Source organism: Lissotriton helveticus, chromosome 10 (genome assembly GCF_964261635.1).
Source record: "Lissotriton helveticus chromosome 10, aLisHel1.1, whole genome shotgun sequence".
Lineage (NCBI taxonomy): Eukaryota > Metazoa > Chordata > Amphibia > Caudata > Salamandridae > Lissotriton > Lissotriton helveticus.
Window position 1 is genome coordinate 804,655,446 of NC_136071.1, and position 20,958 is coordinate 804,676,403.

At 44.2% G+C, this 20,958-nt stretch overlaps 1 protein-coding gene across 2 annotated transcripts in view; it reads left to right on the forward strand.

The window, feature by feature from the left end:
• Nucleotides 1-20,958, forward strand: part of ODAD2 (outer dynein arm docking complex subunit 2) — a 1,353,572-nt gene that overhangs the window by 608,776 nt on the left and 723,838 nt on the right. For both annotated transcript variants that reach the window (XM_078663397.1, XM_078663398.1), the window contains one exon: nucleotides 5,740-5,939. In XM_078663397.1, the coding sequence (XP_078519523.1) occupies nucleotides 5,740-5,939 (200 nt within the window). The remainder of the gene's footprint in view (nucleotides 1-5,739; nucleotides 5,940-20,958) is intronic.

Here is a 20,958-nt window from a genome sequence, read left to right on the forward strand (position 1 = left end):
GCGCTGCTATGGCGAGACATTCAGTGTGTGGGCTTTAAAAAGCCGACCACAGGTTTTTTGTCTGGCATAGAGCATGCGGTTATGCGCACAATGATGAGCAGAGGCGCCATCCGGCTTTCCTCTCTCATCATGGTGCGCGCACATCGCACACCACTCGCCAGCCTGCTTTCACTTTTGCGCGCACACAACTCCCTCCACCTCTCTCTCCCACTGCAGTCCCCATCTTTGAATTCTTCATCCATGTTCCCTGGTCTTTTCACTATTTTTTCTTTCCTCCTTCTCCCCTCTCTCTGCAGTCCTAATACCCATTGCCTCCTCTTTCCACTTGATTTCTTCACACTACCTGTGCAATTATCGGTGAGTCCACTGCCCTCTTATGCCGGCCCCCCATCTGTCCATTCTTTGCTTACTCCCATCCCTCTTTTCCACCTCTGCACTGGCTCTCCTCACTGCTGTGCCATCCTCCCTCCCTGCTTTACCAAACTCCTCTCATCTTCTCCCCTATTCTGTCGCTTCTTCTGCATCTTCTCTTCTCCCCCCTCCCAGCGCTCTTTGTGTTCTATACAGTTTTTGTTGTTGAGCACAGTACAACCACGAACCAATATGCAGAGTAATGAAGCGGGACACTGCTACAGCCCCCAAAGGGCTCATTTACTCAAGAAATGTTCCTTCCCCTCACTTTTCTCCAAGGATTTTAACACCAAACGTAATTCTCATTGATGCTGGTTTTACGCCACCCCCTCAGAGAAATGAGCCTCGAGGAGAACGTTGTGTACAGTGCAAGACGCCGACTTCAGGTCTTCTGAGCCCCTCATTATCCATCTATCTATGCATTCCCTTCAGAGACAGCCGGGAAACATGCTTTTCAACGCGGATGTTACCCCGCAGTGCAGTTACGACGCGTCTTTTACAACGCAAGTCGTAACCACGACTTGCGCTGGAGGGCGCTCTAGGCTAAGGAATAGTAGATTTACCATTCCAACACCTTCCCTACTGTACTTAGGCTGGTGTTGGAATAGTAAATTTAACTATTCCTAAGTCCAGCACCCTTACAGCGCAAGTCGTGGTAACGACTTGCGTTGTAAAAGACGCGTTGTAAAGTACCGCGATGTAATACATCGCGTGGTAACAACGTACATCCGAGACAGCCAGGCACTGCAGAAAGCAGCGGGGTTGGCAGTGACCACCGACTCAAGGTAAAGAGGTGGGTAGAGGGTTCTATATTTAGGAAGCTTACAAGATCTCCTGCATCCAGTCATTCTTACAGAGGACTCTACTCTTTATACACACAGGCTGCTTTAAGACACCGATGTAGTGTTCCAGACACACTGTTTGTTGAAAAGTGATCTTGTCCTTCTTGGGGATAAAGTGGCTCCAAATAATAACTGCGTACGAGCTAACCCTCACCTCCTCTGCTCTTTAACACCTTACATTACCCCTCCCCCTTACGAGGAGACAAGATGGGTTTGGCGGGACAGCATCCTCCACCCCCCCCCCCCCCCGGCCCCCCCCCGAGGTGCCAGCCTCCATAAGGCAATTCTTTTAATCTTTGGTGTCTTTAATTGGTCTTCCATCTAGCTGGGCTTTGTCATGGATGCACTAGCCAACTCCTGCCTCAGCTTCCCAGCTTCCCAAAGGTTTCAGGGTGATCTTGTTGAGCAGAAAATACAGCAGTTACATTGGTGGACGGTGATGCTTTCAAAAAAGAGATAGCACATCCCTCAAGCACAATGATTCACACATTGCCTGCTCAGCCCCAGAAAGTGCATGAGAGAAGTTACCTCGGAGGCGAGCCTGTGCATGACGCCAGAGCCTAATTGGTAAAAAAAAAAAAAAAGCACTGGCATAGCCAATAGGTATCGCCTTTGGGACCTTATAAGTGTTTAGCCATGCAACAGTTGATGTTGTTGCACCAAGGATATTGTGCTCCATAACTAAATACTTATAAGGTCCCAAAAGCAAGACCTATTGGCAATGCCAATGCTTGTTGAACATTGGTATCGCCCTGCACAGCTCTTTTATATATACATACATTGAACGAATGCAAAGTTAACCTTATACTATTTTTACTACAGCATGACTGGAAGTCTAGAACTATGTTGTTCCATATTCATAGATTCCCAAATTTCAATTCACTTGCTTACTGTAGGCGGTTAATTGTGGTCAATCAGGTTAAACCGATGTTGGTCGCCATTGAAATGTTACGTTATGTAGCTTGAGGCAATAGACAGATGCATTGTAGGTCAGTAGCGCCTCTTCAGCACCCGACATCGCCATAGCTATCCCGGACGGCTACAAGATAATTCGAAAGGACCGCATCAACCTGTGCATGACGCCAGAGCCTAATTGGTAAAAAAAAAACAAAGCATTGGCATAGCCAATAGGTCTCGCCTTTGGGACCTTATAAGTGTTTAGCCATGCAACAGTTGATGTTGTTGCACCAAGGATATTGTGCTCCATAACTAAATACTTATAAGGTCCCAAAAGCAAGACCTATTGACAATGCCAATGCTTGTTGAACATTGGTATCGCCCTGCACAGCTCTTTTATATATACATACATTGAACGAATGCAAAGTTAACCTTATACTATTTTTACTACAGCATGACTGGAAGTCTAGAACTATGTTGTTCCATATTCATAGATTCCCAAATTTCAATTCACTTGCTTACTGTAGGCGGTTAATTGTGGTCAATCAGGTTAAACCGATGTTGGTCGCCATTGAAATGTTACGTTATGTGGCTTGAGGCAATAGACAGATGCATTGTAGGTCAGTAGCGCCTCTTCAGCACCCGACATCGCCATAGCTATCCCGGACGGCTACAAGATAATTCGAAAGGACCGCATCAACCAAACAGGAGGAGGCATAGCCATCGTCCATAAGAACACCATCCGCATCACGACCAGTTCCGACGATAACCTCGCTACCGCTGAACACCTTCACTTCCAGATCCACACCGACCCCAAGACCACACTCCGAGGCACCCTCATTTACAGACCACCAGGACCCCGCACACAATTCAGCGAAGACATCACTGACTTCATCAGCCCACATGCCCTCCCCTCCGAGAACTACATTCTACTGGGAGGCCTGAACTTCCACCTGGAAAAGAAAAACGACAACAACACCACCACCCTTCTGGACAACCTGGCCAATCTCGGACTCAAACAACTTGTTGACACCCCCACCCACTTTGCCGGGCACACGCTCGACCCAATCTTCACCTCCAGCAAACACATCTCCTTCAATCACACCACAACTCTCCACTGGACGGACCACAGCTGCGTTCACTTCAACTTCAAAAAGACCACAACCCACAACCCCCCACAACCCATTCCCCGAAGAAACTGGAACAAAATTACCACCGACCAGCTCTTCACATCGCTTCACCAGAACCCTCCTGCCAAATCATCGGACCCAAACCAAGCAGCCACCAACCTCACACAATGGATCACCCTCAGCGCCGACGAACTGGCACCCTTGAAAAATCATCAAATCCTTAAGAAATCCAAGAAGTTCTGTCGCACCCTCGAGAAAGCCTGGAGAAAAAACCCTACCACTGACAACCTGGCCACCTTCAAGAACGCCACTCGCAAACACCACCAACTGATCCGATCCACAAAGAAATTATCATTCAAAGATCGACTTGACAACAACGCCCAAAACAGCAAGGAACTATTCAACATCGTCAAAGAATTTACCAACCCCACCGCCGGCACCAACGACATCACTCCCTCCCAAGACCTCTGCGACTGTCTATCCTCATTCTTCCACAACAAAATCGACGACATACATAACAGCTTTGAAAACCAGTCCGAAGACCAGTCCACTCCACCCACCTCTGAACCAAAGCAGCACTCTAACAACCTTTGCGCCTGGAACCCAATCACCACTGAAGACACCATCCGCCTAATGAACTCCATCCACTCAGGATCGCCAACCGACCCTTGTCCCCATCACATTTTCAACAAAGCAGACTCCATCATCGCACCCCATCTCCGCGATGTCATCAACTGTTCCTTCAACTCTGCTACCTTCCCGGAAAGCTGGAAATATGCCGAACTCAGCGCCCTTCTGAAGAAACCCACAGCAGACCCCTCTGAACTTAAGAACTACCGCCCCATCTCGCTCCTCCCATTCCCTGCCAAAGTCATTGAGAAAGCCGTCAACAGTCAGCTCGCCGCCTTCCTTGAATCCAACAAATCCCTCGACCCCTCACAGTCCGGCTTCCGAGCCAAACACAGCACCGAAACCATCCTCATCGCAGCTACAGAGGACATTCGAACGCTACTGGACAACGGAGAAACAGCTGCTCTCATCCTACTTGACCTCTCCGCAGCCTTCGACACAGTCTGTCACAGCACCCTCATACAACGCCTCAGCAACGTCGGAATACAAGAAAAGCACTGGACTGGATCATCTCGTTCCTCGCCGGAAGAACCCAGAGAGTCCGCCTCCCCCCATTCAAATCAGAGGCCACCAAAGTCATCTGTGGCGTACCACAAGGATCATCACTCAGTCCCACCCTCTTCAACGTTTACATGAGTCCCCTCGCATCCATCGCGCGCCAACTCAACCTCAACATCATCTCCTACGCAGACGACACCCAGATGATCCTCTCCCTCACCAAAGACCCAAACACCGCCAAAACCAACTTACACGAAGGAATGAAAGAAGTAGCCGAATGGATGAAGAACAGCCGCTTAAAAATAAACTCGGATAAAACGGAAGTCCTCATCTTAGGGTCATCCCCCTCTGCCTGGGACGACTCATGGTGGCCACCGGCCCTGGAAACAGCACCCATTCCTACGGATCACGCTCGTAACCTGGGCTTTATCCTGGACTCCTCCCTCTCGATGACCAGACAAGTCAATGCCGTCTCATCATCATGCTTTAACATCCTACGCATGCTCAAAAAAATCTTCCGTTGGATCCCCACCGAAACAAGAAAGACAGTCACCCACTCACTGGTCACAAGCCGACTGGATTACGGAAATACCCTTTACGCCGGAACCACAGCCAAACTACACAAAAAACTCCAACGCATCCAAAACGCCTCAGCCAGACTCATACTGGACATCCCTCGCCAAGCTCACATTTCCGGTCACCTGAAAGACCTCCACTGGCTCCCCGTCAACAAGAGAATAACGTTCCGTCTCCTCACCCACGCACACAAAGCCCTCTATGACCTAGGACCCGAATGCCTCAACACGCGACTGTCCTTCTACACCCCCACCCGCCAACTACGATCATCCAATCAAGCCCTCGCCGCAATTCCGCGCATCCATAGATCCACCATGGGGGAAGATCCTTCTCCTACTTAGCGGCCAAAACCTGGAATTCTCTCCCCACCCACCTCCGCCTCACACAGAACCACCTGTCCTTCAGAAAGCAACTAAAAACTTGGATATTCGATAAGTAAAGTACCCCCCCCTGCCTCAAGCGCCTTGAGACCCTCAGGGTGAGTAGTGCGCTATACAAATTTCTGAACTTGAACTTGAACTTGTAGTAGAATTGAAATATTTTTACAGTGTTTTTCCTCGTTGCACTAATTGATTCACACTAGTGATGATATATTTATAGGTAAAATGTTTGGGATACTATATTAAATGCATGCAACTGTTGGTGGAAATGGATGATATTAGATGGAAGTGCAATTTCATATCTGTAATGGTATAACACTCACATAATCGTGCTTTATAAGCATTTGTCAATTTTTCTATTATATTTTCTTTTAGGATTTTAAATTTCATGAAGAACCAGATGTATCTGAAGAGACACCGTACACAGAAGCAATTGATGTGGAGGAACCTAGCAAAACTGAGAGGTCCATTGAGTATTTACAGAAACTGGAGAGCGAAAAGGCAAAGCAGTTTCTTGCAAGAAGCAAACAAAAATATGAACCATCTGAGAAATGGAAGAACCTTGGCCTCACTGAGTATGTCACACTTTTAATCATTTAGGTCTATTTTTTAATAATTCCAACTTCTGTTTAATTTTATTAAAATAAAACACATTTATAACAATAAAATAACATTGTAACTGAAGTGTATGCATCTTTCGTTTAGGGTGCCTGTTATTTTGAATGTTATGTCAGTTCCAGGCATGCGTTTGAAAATGTTAGATCATCACAGTCTCCTTCTTTCTGTTGAACAGCATATCTGCACCTGAAAGGCACAACAATATACATTTACGGACAAAATAGAGAGACATACGACCATTTCTTCCCATGTTCTATTTTACAATTTGGAGTTGGTGTGTACAGTAGGATATTGTATATTGAGGATAAGTAGGAAAGGACCTTAGAAATGTAGTCCATATTTACTGGCAAGTTCCAGCATTACAGTATAATTATTGTGAACTGTAATAATCTTATGGATTTCTATGAAAACAAAGAAGTATATCATATTTCAGAAGTATGCTGGTATTTTTTGTTCAAATTCAAACCAGTGCTCCCAATCCCCATTTGTCATTAAGAGTAGGTTTCGGTTGAGAAGATGCAACATACCTACAGCAATCAAGAACCATACTTCTAATGAACAAATTCATGTCCTAAGTCTTAATTCTAGGCTGTCACCGAGTCACCTTTAAGACCCGAATTCCATTGCCTATTTCAGGTGGAATGGACAAGACTATTTTATGTAAGACTAATACCACTGTCCTTATTGCTCTATAACTGTATGTAGTGTAAAGCTTAGCTGGCCTCAGGTCCCCCTTGGTTATCTATATACTTTATATCCATTGTGAATCGAATGAGGATATTATATGTCTGTTTGCTGGCACACTCACCTAATATTCAATAACTGCATATTGTGCAACGTCCTACAGATTCACGGTCCTCTATGTTTGTTATCCATATATGTTATATTTCTTTTGTACGAATTGACACATTTGAATACGTGTACACCACCTCATCCAATTTTGTTCTTATACTGTAAAGCGCTCTGATACCCTCGAGGGTCACGTTCGCACTATATAAAACTTTATAAATAAATAAATAAATCGTCATTCTTCATTTTGCTTTCTTTATTTTTTCTGACTTTTGTCATTCTAATGTAACTCTTTTTTGTTTTGTGTTCTGTCTTCTTTATTTCTTATGTATTTGTTCCATAGTTTTTTTTTCTTTTTCTTCAAATCCTCCATTTTATTTTGCCTTGGTTTCTTCTTTTCATTTCCTTTCTTATTTTCTGTATTTTTCTCACTCTAATCTTCAAAATATTTTGTTATGTCATAAAGAAATTTTTGTTTAATTCATGTAGACATACTGGTCATTAAAGTCCCTGTTTGCAAGTCTCAAATGCTGCCAAGAACCTACAAAGAGGAGAAAATGGAACAAACCTTATGTGTGCGATAACATACCTCTCCTGCAATCAATCAATAAATCCTTTATTTCGTATTATTTCCATGCATAAAAGTAGAAAAACATCACGAGGTATCATACATATATATATATCACAATAAATATCTAAAATACCATTTTTAAAAATTAATAAAATATTTAATTGATGAGACACATCAAGGCAAGGCTTGCTCCACTTCTCCTACTTCAAAATGCAAGATAAGTATTAATCTGCTCCTGCGTATTATAATTATCAATCGCTATCTCATTTGCATTTGAAAAAATATTTCGAAAATGCTTGACCCATCCGTCCTCCTCTATGTGGACATCTAGCGAGGGATCCCCCTTTGCTGCCTGCCTTTGGACTGCCCATGTTTTTTCTTTCAGGCTTCTTAATCGAGTCTGACTCACCTTCTTATAGCTAGCACGTAGGCCCCAAATTAACAAAACATCCCTGGGTACCTCTCGCAATCCTCTATGGAGGTTAGAAGAGGTTTTAGTGCACATTGCATCAAACCATTGTACTTGCGGAGACTCTCTGCTTCTGCATGGTCATATTAGCTGCTTTTTATTCTCTTTTAGGACCTCTTCAAAGGCTTCAACCACCTGCTCCAAGCTATCGCTGTCATTAAGACATTTCATAACCTCTGGATTCTTTTCTGTTATTACTGTTGACAGCATATCTATCTTATCCACTTTGTCCCATTTTCAAATATATCAATTTTTCCTTGCTAGAACAGGTTACCGGGCTCTCTCTGCACTCTTTTTGGAATTTATCTCCCATTTCTGATCACATGCAAGAAAAGCATGGTCACTAAATTCTCTGAAAGTACACTGCATGTTACTAAAACTATCTGTACAAATTTCAGAAACTATTATATAATCAATGTTGGACCCATTTCTCAGCACTCTCAAACGTCTTATCCATAGCTCCTGTCAATGGGTTTAATTTATGATTTATCATCAGATTCCATATGACTAGGGTCCAAGTAATGTGTTCCCATACATACAATGGTTAAAATGAACGATCAGGTCTCCATCACAATCCATAAGCCTACACACTAATTTCCCTACTAAATGACACCTTCTAATATTAAAATCTCCCAAGATAATAAGATTCAGTGTCTTATGATATTGGGAGTTAGCTTGTGGTGCAGCAGCCAGGGCAGCTTTCTTCAGAGCACAGAGTTCACGGTTCGATCTCCGGCAGCAGCTCAGCTCAGCACCATGTGACTCTGGGCAATAGATCACTTAATTTCCATGACGGCCCCCAGCGCCTTGAGACCCGTAAGGGTGAGTAGTTCGCGCTTTTACAAATACGAATTTATTTATTTATTAATCACGCACTCCACTTTATCTATCACAGATTCCATTTTACCCACAAAATTATTATTATAATATTTTATAATAATCACATCCCAATCCCCTCGCCCTCCGCATATCAAATAATGAAAATAGGGAAAGTCATTAAAAAAATGTTTAATGCTGAGAGTATCCACTATTAATGTCAAGATGCCTCCTCTTGCCCTTCCAGCTCTAGATGGCACTGATGGGGTCTGGTAAGATCTATACCCATCTAAGGAGATTTGAGCCACCTCCAATTTTTCCTGGAGGCATATGATATCATATTTGGCTATCTCTCTTATCCAGTTTATTTAATCTCTCTTACGGCTGAGTCGTGCTATATTCCGTCTTATCACCTTGATGTTTCCTTGCCCTACTACCTCCTTATGGCACACCCCTTCAGAAGGTGTCTTCTGGTCCCCTTCCTTCCCTAGCGTACCGCCCCCCCCTGGGAGTCAGTCACAGCCCTCTAAACTCTCCAGTGCGACAAACCTACTTAGAGTACAGACTTCAGCAATTCATTAAAAGATTAAAAATTGGGGCAGGAACTTGTAGTTACCATAATGCTAGTTGCCCTTTCTGCAATTCTGCGCAAATCCTGAGGTTTGTAGAAAAGAAATTTAGGGTAAAGCATATAGCTGAGAACCCTCTGATTGTAAACTAGATAGTTGACCTAACATGTCGCTCACTAAGCCTGGAGTATCAACATTTAAGACAATGCAGCAGTCCCCAAATACCTACAATGGTGTAGGTATGTGTTGATATGATTGTTGTGATTCCACCATTCCACCCCTGTTTCCCCTCTTCTTGAGACCATCACCCTGCATTGGTTCAAATACCCTTGAATACGGTTCAAAGCACTCAAGCAGTACTAGTAGTGGCAGTAAGAGCATTTTTCTGTATTACCCCACCCTGCTCAATTGGTCGCACTAAATATTGCTCTATCAGCTCTAGTCGAATTTTGAGAGGGTGAATCTGAGTTAGGAAAACACTTTCCAGTCTTGTATATAAATCATCCAAATGTATAATGTTCGATCCTTGTGTCTGGGACTGGGGAGAAAGTTCAATCACAGGCCCCTTTTTCGATTTTCTAGCTTCTGGGGCTGTTGCCTAGGGCCGCCTCTTTTCCTTTTTACAGGTGGCTCCACCGGTGACATAGAAATATTTTCATTTTGCCCGACCTGAATAACGGGTACTTCAACAGGTGAGGACTCCGGCAAATCATTAGCTACTGTTCTCAATGGGCTTTCGCCATCAGCTTCACCACTTTTTATATCTCCTATGAATATCCTGCGTTCTCTAAGTTCAATTTCTTTAGATAAGACATTAATTAGTTGCCCATACCAGAAATGAGTCAAAAGTCGTAATTGTATTTCCCCGCCCGACTCTGGCTGCTTCAGCTTGTTTTTTACCATGGAAGACAGGCGTTGTCCTCAGCCCCTGAACGTTAGAGGGTGGTACAGCCCAGCCTGTTCCGGGCTCTGACTGGCAGTGGGGCTGCGTCGTGCTTTTAAGTGCCTGGATGAGAATTCAGCACAGGGGAAAAAAGGTGGGGTGTGTAGTCCCCCAGTGGTGAAGCAGACTCAAGGACAGCAAGGCTTTCCCAGTCCTCTTCACAACGTCTACCTCCAGCATATAAGCAACAAATTGAAGATATCAATCACTCGTGACTGTATAGAGGCACAATACTGCACGCCAACTGTCTCCCTGTTTTCAAGCAACTCTGAGATGAGTTGCCATATCCTCATTACAAAGATTTGGGTGAATTTATTTCTCTTAATACCTGAATAATCAAATACCGCTTTGATTTTTAACTGGAGAAATCAAAAAAATGTATAATTCTTTGTGCATGTCAATTAAATGCTGCATGCAACGCCAGTCTTTGTGAACTCTATTAAATTTAAAAAAATCATTAAAGGCAGCTATGTCAGTTATATTAAAAAATACTGTGGAAATGGAAACATATTTTTCTGTTGTGAAAAATATAAAGTGTAAGAATTCTACAGAAATTCAAAGCGTAAATAACAACTGGTATCACTTGCTTCTCTAACACTGTGTTACAAGTAAATAAAAAATAGGCAGTTGTGTACTGCAGTACAAATACAGCAGTCTCTTTTCCATGTTCACATGCTATCTTAAGAATCGCTGGTAAACTTTCTGATAAGTTTTTTTGAAGAAACATAGCAACTCCATTCGCTATCTCTGTCAATCTAGCAGCATTGTAAGTAAAGTTATTTCAGCGTCCGGGAAAATAATGACAGCAGCCAGGGAGTTGCATGCTGTAACTCTTACCTCCAATGTGTGGAAGATCAGCTATAGCTGGAAGTCTGCAACTGCCACTGCCTTGTTTGGGCACTACGACAGATCCCCATGAGAATCTCTTCAGCACTCCACTGGGAAACAGTCAATAAGGAACAAACAGGTTTTCCAGGAGGTGCTGTAAAAAGAAGATCCTGGCTTCGCCTCACATATGTTATGTTATGTTAATGGCATTTGTAATGCGCGCAGCTGCTCCAGCGAAGGAGCGTCCCGGCGCCCAAGAAAACTAGAAGTGCAATAGTGAATTCTTAAGCTACCTTTCTCTGGGAATTCTCTATTTGGCACATCCCGCCAGTGATAAGATTATTAAAATGAAAGCTGAGATGGAGGCTTTAGGAGTTTTAGGATTACAAAATAGAAAGGAATGTAAGAGGCTTTTTATACCCTATGACAGCAGGTGCTACTTCCCTCCGAGGATTCCAAGCCTGCAATCGTCTCAGCAACATCAGCAGAGACAATCTTACCACCCATGTAAGGATTTAAAGGGAAGAGGTAGCTTGTAACCCTCTATGAGTGCAGTGGTTTCCTCAGGGAAACCACTTCCAAAACAGTGACTCTCTCTATCTTCTCTCACCCTTAGCCACTCCAGTAGGGAGAAGCAATCCAAACCAGCTGAAAGAGTGTCAAAAGATAAAAGAAAGACTGTCCTTGAGCATTGTTCAGAATATATATTCTCAGAGTTTAAAATCTCCTCGTCATGTGTCCTACTAAGACCATTGCCTCAGTACCATTGAGAGAAACTGAAAAGAAAAGAATTTGCACTTTACTGGTGAAAGAAACAGTGGAGGAGGTCCCTTATCACCAAAAGAAATGAGAATTTCTTCTTGTTACTTTCTGATTCCAAAGAAAATGTCCAAAACAAGAATTCAGTCCTATACTCGACCTCTGAGCAACAATCAAATGGATATTGAAAAAGAAATTCTAAATGTTGGCATTTACCCAAATCTTACCTACAATTACAACAAGAGGATAGAATGTGTGGCACTGACCTTCTGGACGCCAACTTTCTTTTTCCTATCGTAACAAAACATTGGACGTTCTTGAAGTTTGTAGAAGGTGAACAATCCCTTGTATTTCCAAGTCCTTCCATTTGGACTACAATGTGTGCCAAGTACATTTTCGAAGTGTATGTTGCAGCGTACCTCAAAAAATAGAATATATGTGTCTATCCCTCCCTCCATGATTGCCTCATCAAGTCTGCAATGCCCAAAGAGGCCCTGAATATTTTCCAAATGGCTTCAGGAACCCTTTGCTGACTGGGGCTACATGTCAGTCTAAAAAAAAGTCAACTGCTGTACCCTTTCAAAAAAATGCACTACTTCAGTGCTATGCTGGGTAGTCCGGCCGCAGAAGTGTACCCTTCATAGGAAAGACTGCCATCTATCTATCTGAAGTGTCATAGACTTTTGCAAACAACTCATCCAACGGCACACTAGAGTCTATCTAGGATTAGTAGCCTCTTGCATCTTCCTGGTTCCTCATGTCAGACTTTACATGAGGCTCCGTCAACAATGTCTGGGAGATCATGCTATCAATGTACAGGTTGCTGGGAAGATATACTCACTCTCTCTCAGTCTGCAATCCAGTCATTTCTCTGGACTCAGAATCTGTTGAAAGTCATTACCTTTCATCAAGATGGGGTTGGGCTTTTACACATGGGCTATCTTAAGATTCGTGGACCATAGTTGGAGAAGCAGGCCTTTCATATTAGTTTATTGGAATTAATCCATATCTTGTCCTTTATACTCATTCCTCCTGTCTGTTACAACAGTGTTTTTCTCGTTTAGAGCGACAGAATAACAACGTATTATCTGAACAAACGAGAGAGGGTAACATTTCTGACCATTGTCTCTAGGGGCAGAAACAACCTGGAAATGGCTCAATGTAAGGGACTTGTGTACTACAACAATTTACCTTCCAGGGATTCAGAATGAGGAGGTGGACTCACTCAGTAGGTAATTCCAGGAAATCCACAAATGGGTTCTGTTGTACCCTGGGACAAGTAGACGCTGGTAACCAAGTAGAGTTCATAGGTATCTTTATTCAGTAGATGGTCCAAGTACATCCAGATGGTATACAAGTACATCTTATAGGTAGTCCAGGTAAACAGGTGAAGTAGATGTAGGTTAGCTTGTAGTCAACCCTTAGTTCCATGTAACAGCAAACCCCACCAGGAGCAGCCTGCCTGCTGCTCAGCCCATCTCTAACTGTCATTCCTCTCTCCCAGAGACACCCAACATTCCATGTATCACTGAATTACCAACATTCTACAGTAAACATACACACTAGCTGAGTAGCAGGAAGATTGATAAACTACAAGATATAAGTAAACTATGCAGGGCATAACACAGCCCCCTCTTTTTAAAATGAAAAACGAAAATGGCAAATACAGGTAAACAGTTCAAAACCCAAGGATGTGCAATTATGTAAACTTCACAAGAGGGTCAGAGCCATTTTAAACAGAAAGAATGGATAGCTTACAACAAATAAATTTAGTAAAATAACCCATCCTCTTCCAATACAAATAAATGAAAAACCTTAGTTGCTAATGGCAATGGGCAAACAACACACCCGCCACTCCATTCCCTACTGTGTCATATAGCTACTGTATATCTTTATAATGTGTTAAGTTAGCATAGGCTCATTAAATGTTTAAACGCCATTTTTCCTTTTGCTGCTTCTGCACACGACACTTAATTGTTGATTTAGCTTTCAACCTAGTAGTTCGTTGTAGTTTACATGAGAATAATATGTTATTACTCTGATATCAGCTTTGCTTAATAAACTATGTCTGTACAGAGAGTGCTGAAGCTTCGGGAACAACACGATACAGAATTGTTATGAGGTCTGATATTCGCGCCTTCATAGACATAACATAAGTGCAGCTTCTGCCAACTTTGGGCTTGAGGCGGGTTTTTACATTGCTTTGCTGGAGGCACACACACACACTTGATGCTGTTCGCATGCAGAGAGAGCTGGTGTATGCTGATGTGATCCCTTCATGCTAGGACACTGAGGTATGGGCCCGCCCTAATTCAACCCAAAGAGACCTTCTTAGCTATTAATATAATATGTGTGTTAGGGAGGGTGAGAAATAAGTGTTGTTAACTCTTATTCATTACAGCATGTTAGCATGCTGTCACCGTTTGCCTTCTATGGACTAGTAACTATGCTGGTAACTTTGTTTCTGATAATATGTTTACTTGTATTAGCTAAGATACTGCGCCTGAGAAGACGGCATTAGTAAATAAACATTTCAAATGCTCACGTGTTCTTCTTTACTCCATGTTCTGGTTTGTAATGATTGTATAACGAAAGAGTGCTCATGTGTTCCACGTAACCTGAGGTATTGTAAGCTCATGTTCTGGTTTGTCTAAACATTGGGAGTTGGTTCTGACCAATGAGACACTGTAGCTAGCTCGGTAAGGGGTTTGTTGGGTACTAAGGTGAGTTTTGGGTCACCCTAATTCGCTGAGGTTCCAATCCTCTGTGCACAGTTCTGTGGGAGAACAGAAACCCTGCTACATGGCGCCCGTACGTTGGTGGTCTTATATCATGACACTCGAGTAGTATATTGTTCAACCCTTAACCCCTTCACTATCGTTTCCGGAAAACTGTGGTGTCGGTGAAACCTACCTGTTTTTTTTTTAAAATAGGTCTTTTCAAGCTTGAATCTTTCTAAACGGTTTCCTTGAATTACTACCCAGTTGTGCTACAAAGTTAACATTGTTTTTCAGTAGCTCTGGTGAAATCATGGCTGTGGCTGTGGCCATTGCGCAGCATAGTCGCATTGCGGTGCGCACCCATCTTCAGACATACCAGGTCCCGTTGGAGGGCATGGCTGTGATTTTAGTGGTGTGTGCAGATCCGGCGTACCCATTCGAACTGTTTTACTCATGGGTAACGTTTCCGGCAGTGGACGCTACTTCTGGTTTGTTCCACGCTTACACACCCTCCCCTGTACCGGCTGAATATACACCGTACAGGGCACTGGAGATACCTATTGATCATTGGCAGCATCGCGTTTGGTTTGATGGCGCCCTCCCCCACTCTTTATCCGCAGCGAGGTTAGGTCCACTGTCCATTCCAGGTACAAATTGGCCTGCTTTGGGTGGCTTCACCCCGCACCCGAATCACGCGCTTGTCCCCTAGTGGATATTCGTAGACTACACGTAGTCTCGATTGCCGTGATTCGTGCATTAGTGCAATACATTGGTCGACATCTCCCGGGAGGTCCCCCGGGGGGTCCGGCCGTTCACACGGAACGTGGTGGTTTACGGCTCAATCCGGTTATGGTCAATTCGGTTTTTGGTCAACGCCCCGATAATAAAGATGATTTTCCTTTTTGGCTGGCCGAGAAATTTGACCAACTGGAAGCCGTGTTTCCGAATTCTACTCCTGCTGATAAACATAGAATGTTGACGATTACTTTACCAAAGGATATAACTCCCGAGCTCGTTGACTGTGAGAGTTGGGGTAAATCTTTTGCAGCTGTTTATGCGAGGTGTTTCGGCACCCCATCTATGGCTGTACTGCCTACGATCATAAAACGTGTTCAGGATGATCACGGTCCAGAGGCAGCGGTTGAGTTGGGTATGCGCCTGTGTGGTTCTTTTGAGATTGTAAGTGATCTCATACTCTCCAACATCAAAGGAGATGCGGTGAACTTCCAAGTGTTTAATGCTTTGGCTGCGCTACCCGATGCCGAAAAGCCCCGCCAGTTGGCGAAGATTGTGGTGGCCGCTTATAAAACAATCGGTCGCACAAGTAAGGGTTTGAAGTACTTCGCAGTTAAGGAGAAGAATCAACCACAAGTGCAATCTGCTGCGGCAGATGTACAACCCAGGTCCAAAAAACAGAATTGGCCTCAGAAACAGAAACAGGGGAAGCAACAACAGCAGACTCAGGATTCTTATCCTGCGTCACAGGTTCCTGCGCCGGCGGAGAAAGTTTATGATTTGCGCGACCGCGCGATGATTAAATCACCTGATCGATTTCAGGTTTCTGATCAACGCTCTCCTCATTCCTTTCAGGAATCATCGGCCCCGAAGACCGGTGGGGGAGGAGGCGGACGGGGACGTGGTGGCCAACAAGGACGTGGCCAGCCCCGCCAGACAGAAGGCGCAGGGAAGCAGGAGGATTCTACGCCAAAGAGACCGCAGTTTGCGAAAAAGAAAGTCGCAGCCTTAACAGTGCATCGATATGCCACAGATAGTGAGAACGCGGCTTCGGAATCTGACGTGGGCTCTGACCTTGCTGGACAGCGTGGCGGAGATTACCATAGTGAGAGAGGCGCTGCGTCCACTACTGAGGGTGACAGCGACTGATGTCTACGTTGTAATAGAAACAGCCGATACGAGACTTGCTCCCCCTGAAAGACTTTATGAAATTGTCCTGTTAATTGAAGGTGACATACAACGTACCGTTAAAGGGGTATTTTGGGAAAATCTTTCTTCTACGTATGACATTTTGCTTTCGGAGGCTGACTGGCCCCCACCTTTTGTGCTCGCGGCGCCGCGAGGGGAGGAGGTGATCCTCCCCAGTTTCGCGAACACTGTCTCGAAAGAGCATGCGCAGCATTTTGCAGAAGAGTGGGCTCGGGCTCTCGCACCGGCTCTGTACCGTAACCAATGTGGTTGGGATAAATTGTCCCCTTGCCACGAAATTCCTTTTGCGGTCTCAGCCGCAGCCTCAACCTCAATATCCCTTGCGACGTGAAGCCAAGGCTTCCGTCGCGGAAATCCTTGAACAATTAGAATATCAGGGAGTGATTGAAACGTGTGTGTCACCGATGAATAATCTTCTTTTTACTGTGACCAAACCTGACGGATCATATTGTTTGGTATTGGATTACCGGCATTTAAACTCGCATTGCCGTAACTGTGCAGTACAGAATACTCACGGCTCTGCCCTGGTGGATAGTCTTGTGCGTAAGCGTTTTAAAACAACGCTTGACATTGCCAACGGTTTTTATGCCCATAGTTTGGATGGCTTAAGCTCCCAATGGACCAGTTTTACGTGCGATGGGGTCCAAAAACAATTCCGGCGTCTCCCAATGGGCTATAAGAATAGTCCTGGTATTTTTACCGCACGCATTGTCTCTCTTTTGGAGAGAATCGACCCAGATGCTTGTTCGTACGTGGATGACATATATCTCACAGACGACGAAATTTGGGAGCATCTGTGTCGTGTCAATTCGATTATTTGTACCTTTGCAGATATGGGTTACAAATTTAACTTTGCAAAATCGCACATTGCTGAGTACACAGTGTTGTTCCTGGGCTATGAGCTCAACAATGAAGGTAGAGGTTTGGCTCCTCACTTCTTGGAGAAATGCGCCCAGTTGCGCGCTCCAACAACTCTGAAAAAATTACAGTCTTTACTGGGCTTTTTAAATTTCGGGAGGACGTACATTCCGGAATATGCCCAGCGTATCAAGCCTTTGTATGCATTGATACAACCTACTTTTTCTAAATCATGCTGGCTGCCTGAGCACTCAGCCATCTTGCAGTCCTTGCAGGCTGATCTGCTCGCTTCTAAATTCTTACTGACTCGTAATAACCACACCAACCTGGTGATAAGAATAATACCGGGGACGGTGGGTTTCACGTACCTCACTTTTAATGAAGGAGACACAGTACCTATTGCTTACAAGTCACACTTGTACACTTCGGCTGAAATGCGGTTTCCCACTGTGGAAAAGGTTTTAACAGCTGTGCAGATGGCTATTCTTAAGGAACGAGCTCTGTCACAGGGGAAACGCATGTTGGTTGTTACACCCTGTCCTCATTTGGAGGCAGTCACGAAAGCCAGTGTACCTAATTCTAAAGCTTTGCACCCTCGGTGGATTCAATGGGCTGCATCCTTGACGTCCACAGATGTCACGTTTATTTTTGACGCCTCGTTCCGGTCGCAAGAGTACTTGCAGTATGAGTTTGTTCATCCTGCTCCTCTGGCTATGCGACCTTTGGAGGACTTCCATTGTATCATTTACACTGATGGTTCGGCGCAGGTTGTGCATGGCTCTAAACATGCCTACGTTTCCGCATGCGCCATTGTGGTCGGTGCTATGTTGAACGATGAGTTCATCTCCAGGGAAGTGCACACGTTGCCACTGGGTGATTGTACCGCACAATTGGCAGAGCTTCGTGCTCTCTTACTAGCGTTGGAGTACGCAGATCCTAGTGTTACTACTCTTATTGTAAGTGATTCTTTCTACTGTGTCTAGTCTTACAATGAAAAATTGTTCTTTTGGATTCAGAATGATTTTCGTGATTCCAAGGGTAGCACAATAAAACACAAAATGATCTGGGTTCGAGTGGCAGAGCTTAAAGCTCGATTGCCGCTTGTTTTTGTAATTCATACTCTCGGCCATCAGCGTCTAGGAGTTCACGCTGTTGGTAACTTGCTTGCTGATGAAGCAGCGAAATTAGCGGTGTCTACATACTTAGTTGCAGCAGTTACACGGTCCAAAAGTAAGATTGATAGTGATATCTTGGCGGCTATCGCTGCCACTGAGAAGGGAAGTACACATCCTACGGGGTTCCCTTCGAAGTACACATACCACTTAAGTCCCGAAAAGGTTCCTTTTGTGAAAATTCCTGACGTTGGAGAACGCTTGATTCCCAACTCGGATCGCAGGGCTGACTTGATTACAGCAGCTCATGAAGGTGTGGCGTCTGCGCATGCGGGCGTCTCAGCCACTGTAACTCAATTACAACAACGTTTCTGGTGGCGGGGACTGTACAAACAGACGCGTGATTATGTCCTTCTTTGTGACATTTGCCAGCAGATTAAACCTTCGACTGCTGCGCGTCCGCCACAGACACAGTTGTACATTTCCAATAAACCACTAGGTTGTGTTTATTTAGATCACTGCGGTCCTTTTTCATCTGATACTGCTTATAAGTACATCTTAGTTGCAGTTGATTCATGCACACGCTTTGTGTGGGTCTGGTCCCATCGCAGCGCTGATTCACGGACTATCATTAGAGATTTGCGCATCTTTGTAGGGATTTTTGCCTGTGGTACCTTCCATTCGGATCAGGGTCCGGCTTTCGCCTCTAAGGCGTATAAGGATGCCATGAATTCGATGGGGGTCCAAGTCAAGTTTTTGTCTCCCTACAGACCTGAGGGTAACAGTGTAGTGGAGCGAATGAACCGTGATTTAAAGCAATCTTTGACAGCTCGAGTTATAGGCACTGGCAGAAACTGGCTAGCCCACCTCTATGGCGTGCAGCGTGCTCTTAATAATCTCCCTAGAAGGTCTCTGGGTGGGTGGACCCCATACGAAATGCTCTTTGGCATCAAGATGTACGTCCCTGACCTTGACGGTCTAGACTGTGTGGTTCACGCCACTTCCTTTGACGCAGATGAACATTGCAATGTTTTACAGAATCTACAAAAGACCAGAGACAGTCTTGCGAAGGAACATTTGCCCTCCACGTCGGATGTTGCGTTGCAGATCCCGGTAGTCGGCTGGCTACCCCAAGTTGGAGAACTGGTTCGGGAGAAAATCGATAACAAGAAAGAGTTTGGTCCTTCCTATCGAGCTCCGGTTCCAGTACTTGGAGTGAAGGGCACAAGAACAGTCATTTTACCACCACTTCCTGGTCGTAAGGAAAACAGGTTTATCTCAATTGACAATGTCAAGATACACAGAGTGGCCGATTCTTCTTAGCATGACACCGGCTGTTTCCTGTCCTTCCATTGTGAGAAATTCAGTTTTGCCCACTGCTTCTAATCGAGAAACTGAGGTAGCCATCGAATTACCTGCAATTTCCAGTCCTTTATTAAGTACTTTGCCCGGTACGGACCATGATGAATTAGACTATGCTTACCCCACTGACTTGTCCATGCCTGACCTGCAAGCACGTTTGGCCACAGAATCCAGATTTTCTTTTGACACTGATTCCAATGGCTCAAAGAAACCCTCACGTTTTGCAGTTTATGCCAGCTTATTTAAAAAACATTTTTTAATTCCCCCTTGGACATACATTTGGCTGGTGCTTTTTTCGATTTACCTTTTTATGTCAATTGGGTTTGTGTTTTATTTTTTCCGCTTGGTAAATGGACACTATGTCGAGGAAAGAACGTGCATTCGTCATCTCAATGGAACTTTGGCCCCCCTGTCCTCATCGCATTCTGCACACAGACTGAGAAGAGACTTGGCTTTTGTTAACATCACTGCTTGGCCTGTCCTTGATGGGATAGTGTGGGATGCCGTTAGATTTCAAATACATGGGCCTACTGAGGTTGTTAATGTCCCTAATGTGCTTAGAGTTAATATGGGGGATGTGGTGAAACAAAACATACGTTCTGATGATTGGGATGTTCAGGCCGTAGAGTCTTTGTTTTCTGATTTGAAATACTATGCTGCCTTTGATGCTGAGGATTTATATTTGGAATCTGCTAATTATGGTGATTTGTTTTGCTTTCAACATTTTGGCAATCACTTCTTGCATAAAACAACATCCAGAAGGAATACTGTAAATTATACACAATGGGAACATTGCCCAGTTCCTAAACAAGGCAGTTCTAGTACTTTTTTGAAAAAGTACACATATTTTACTGACTTCAATCAATCTAATCCCGAGTCCTTTTATTTCAAAATGACACAGAAGCCTATGTCCAAGGTTAGACTTACCGATACTAAATTATTGTATTCGAAGTCCTTTCTAGACCAACTGGCTGTTGGCGGCTATGAATTATGGAAGGAAGCTATTGACCTAAAATCAGTTTGGGGTTCGAAAGTATGGCAGGTACAAGGCACTGAGGCTTTGCACCGTGCATGTCTCATCCCGAACCAAATGTTGTTTTTGAATTCCACTATTTCTCAAACAACGTACTTTGGATTGGCTACTTCTAAAAAACTAAATTTTCATATTATCCCGGAGTTAGAGGAATATTCTGGCTGGAGTAATTATACTCAGTTTTCAATTAGGGACTTACAGAC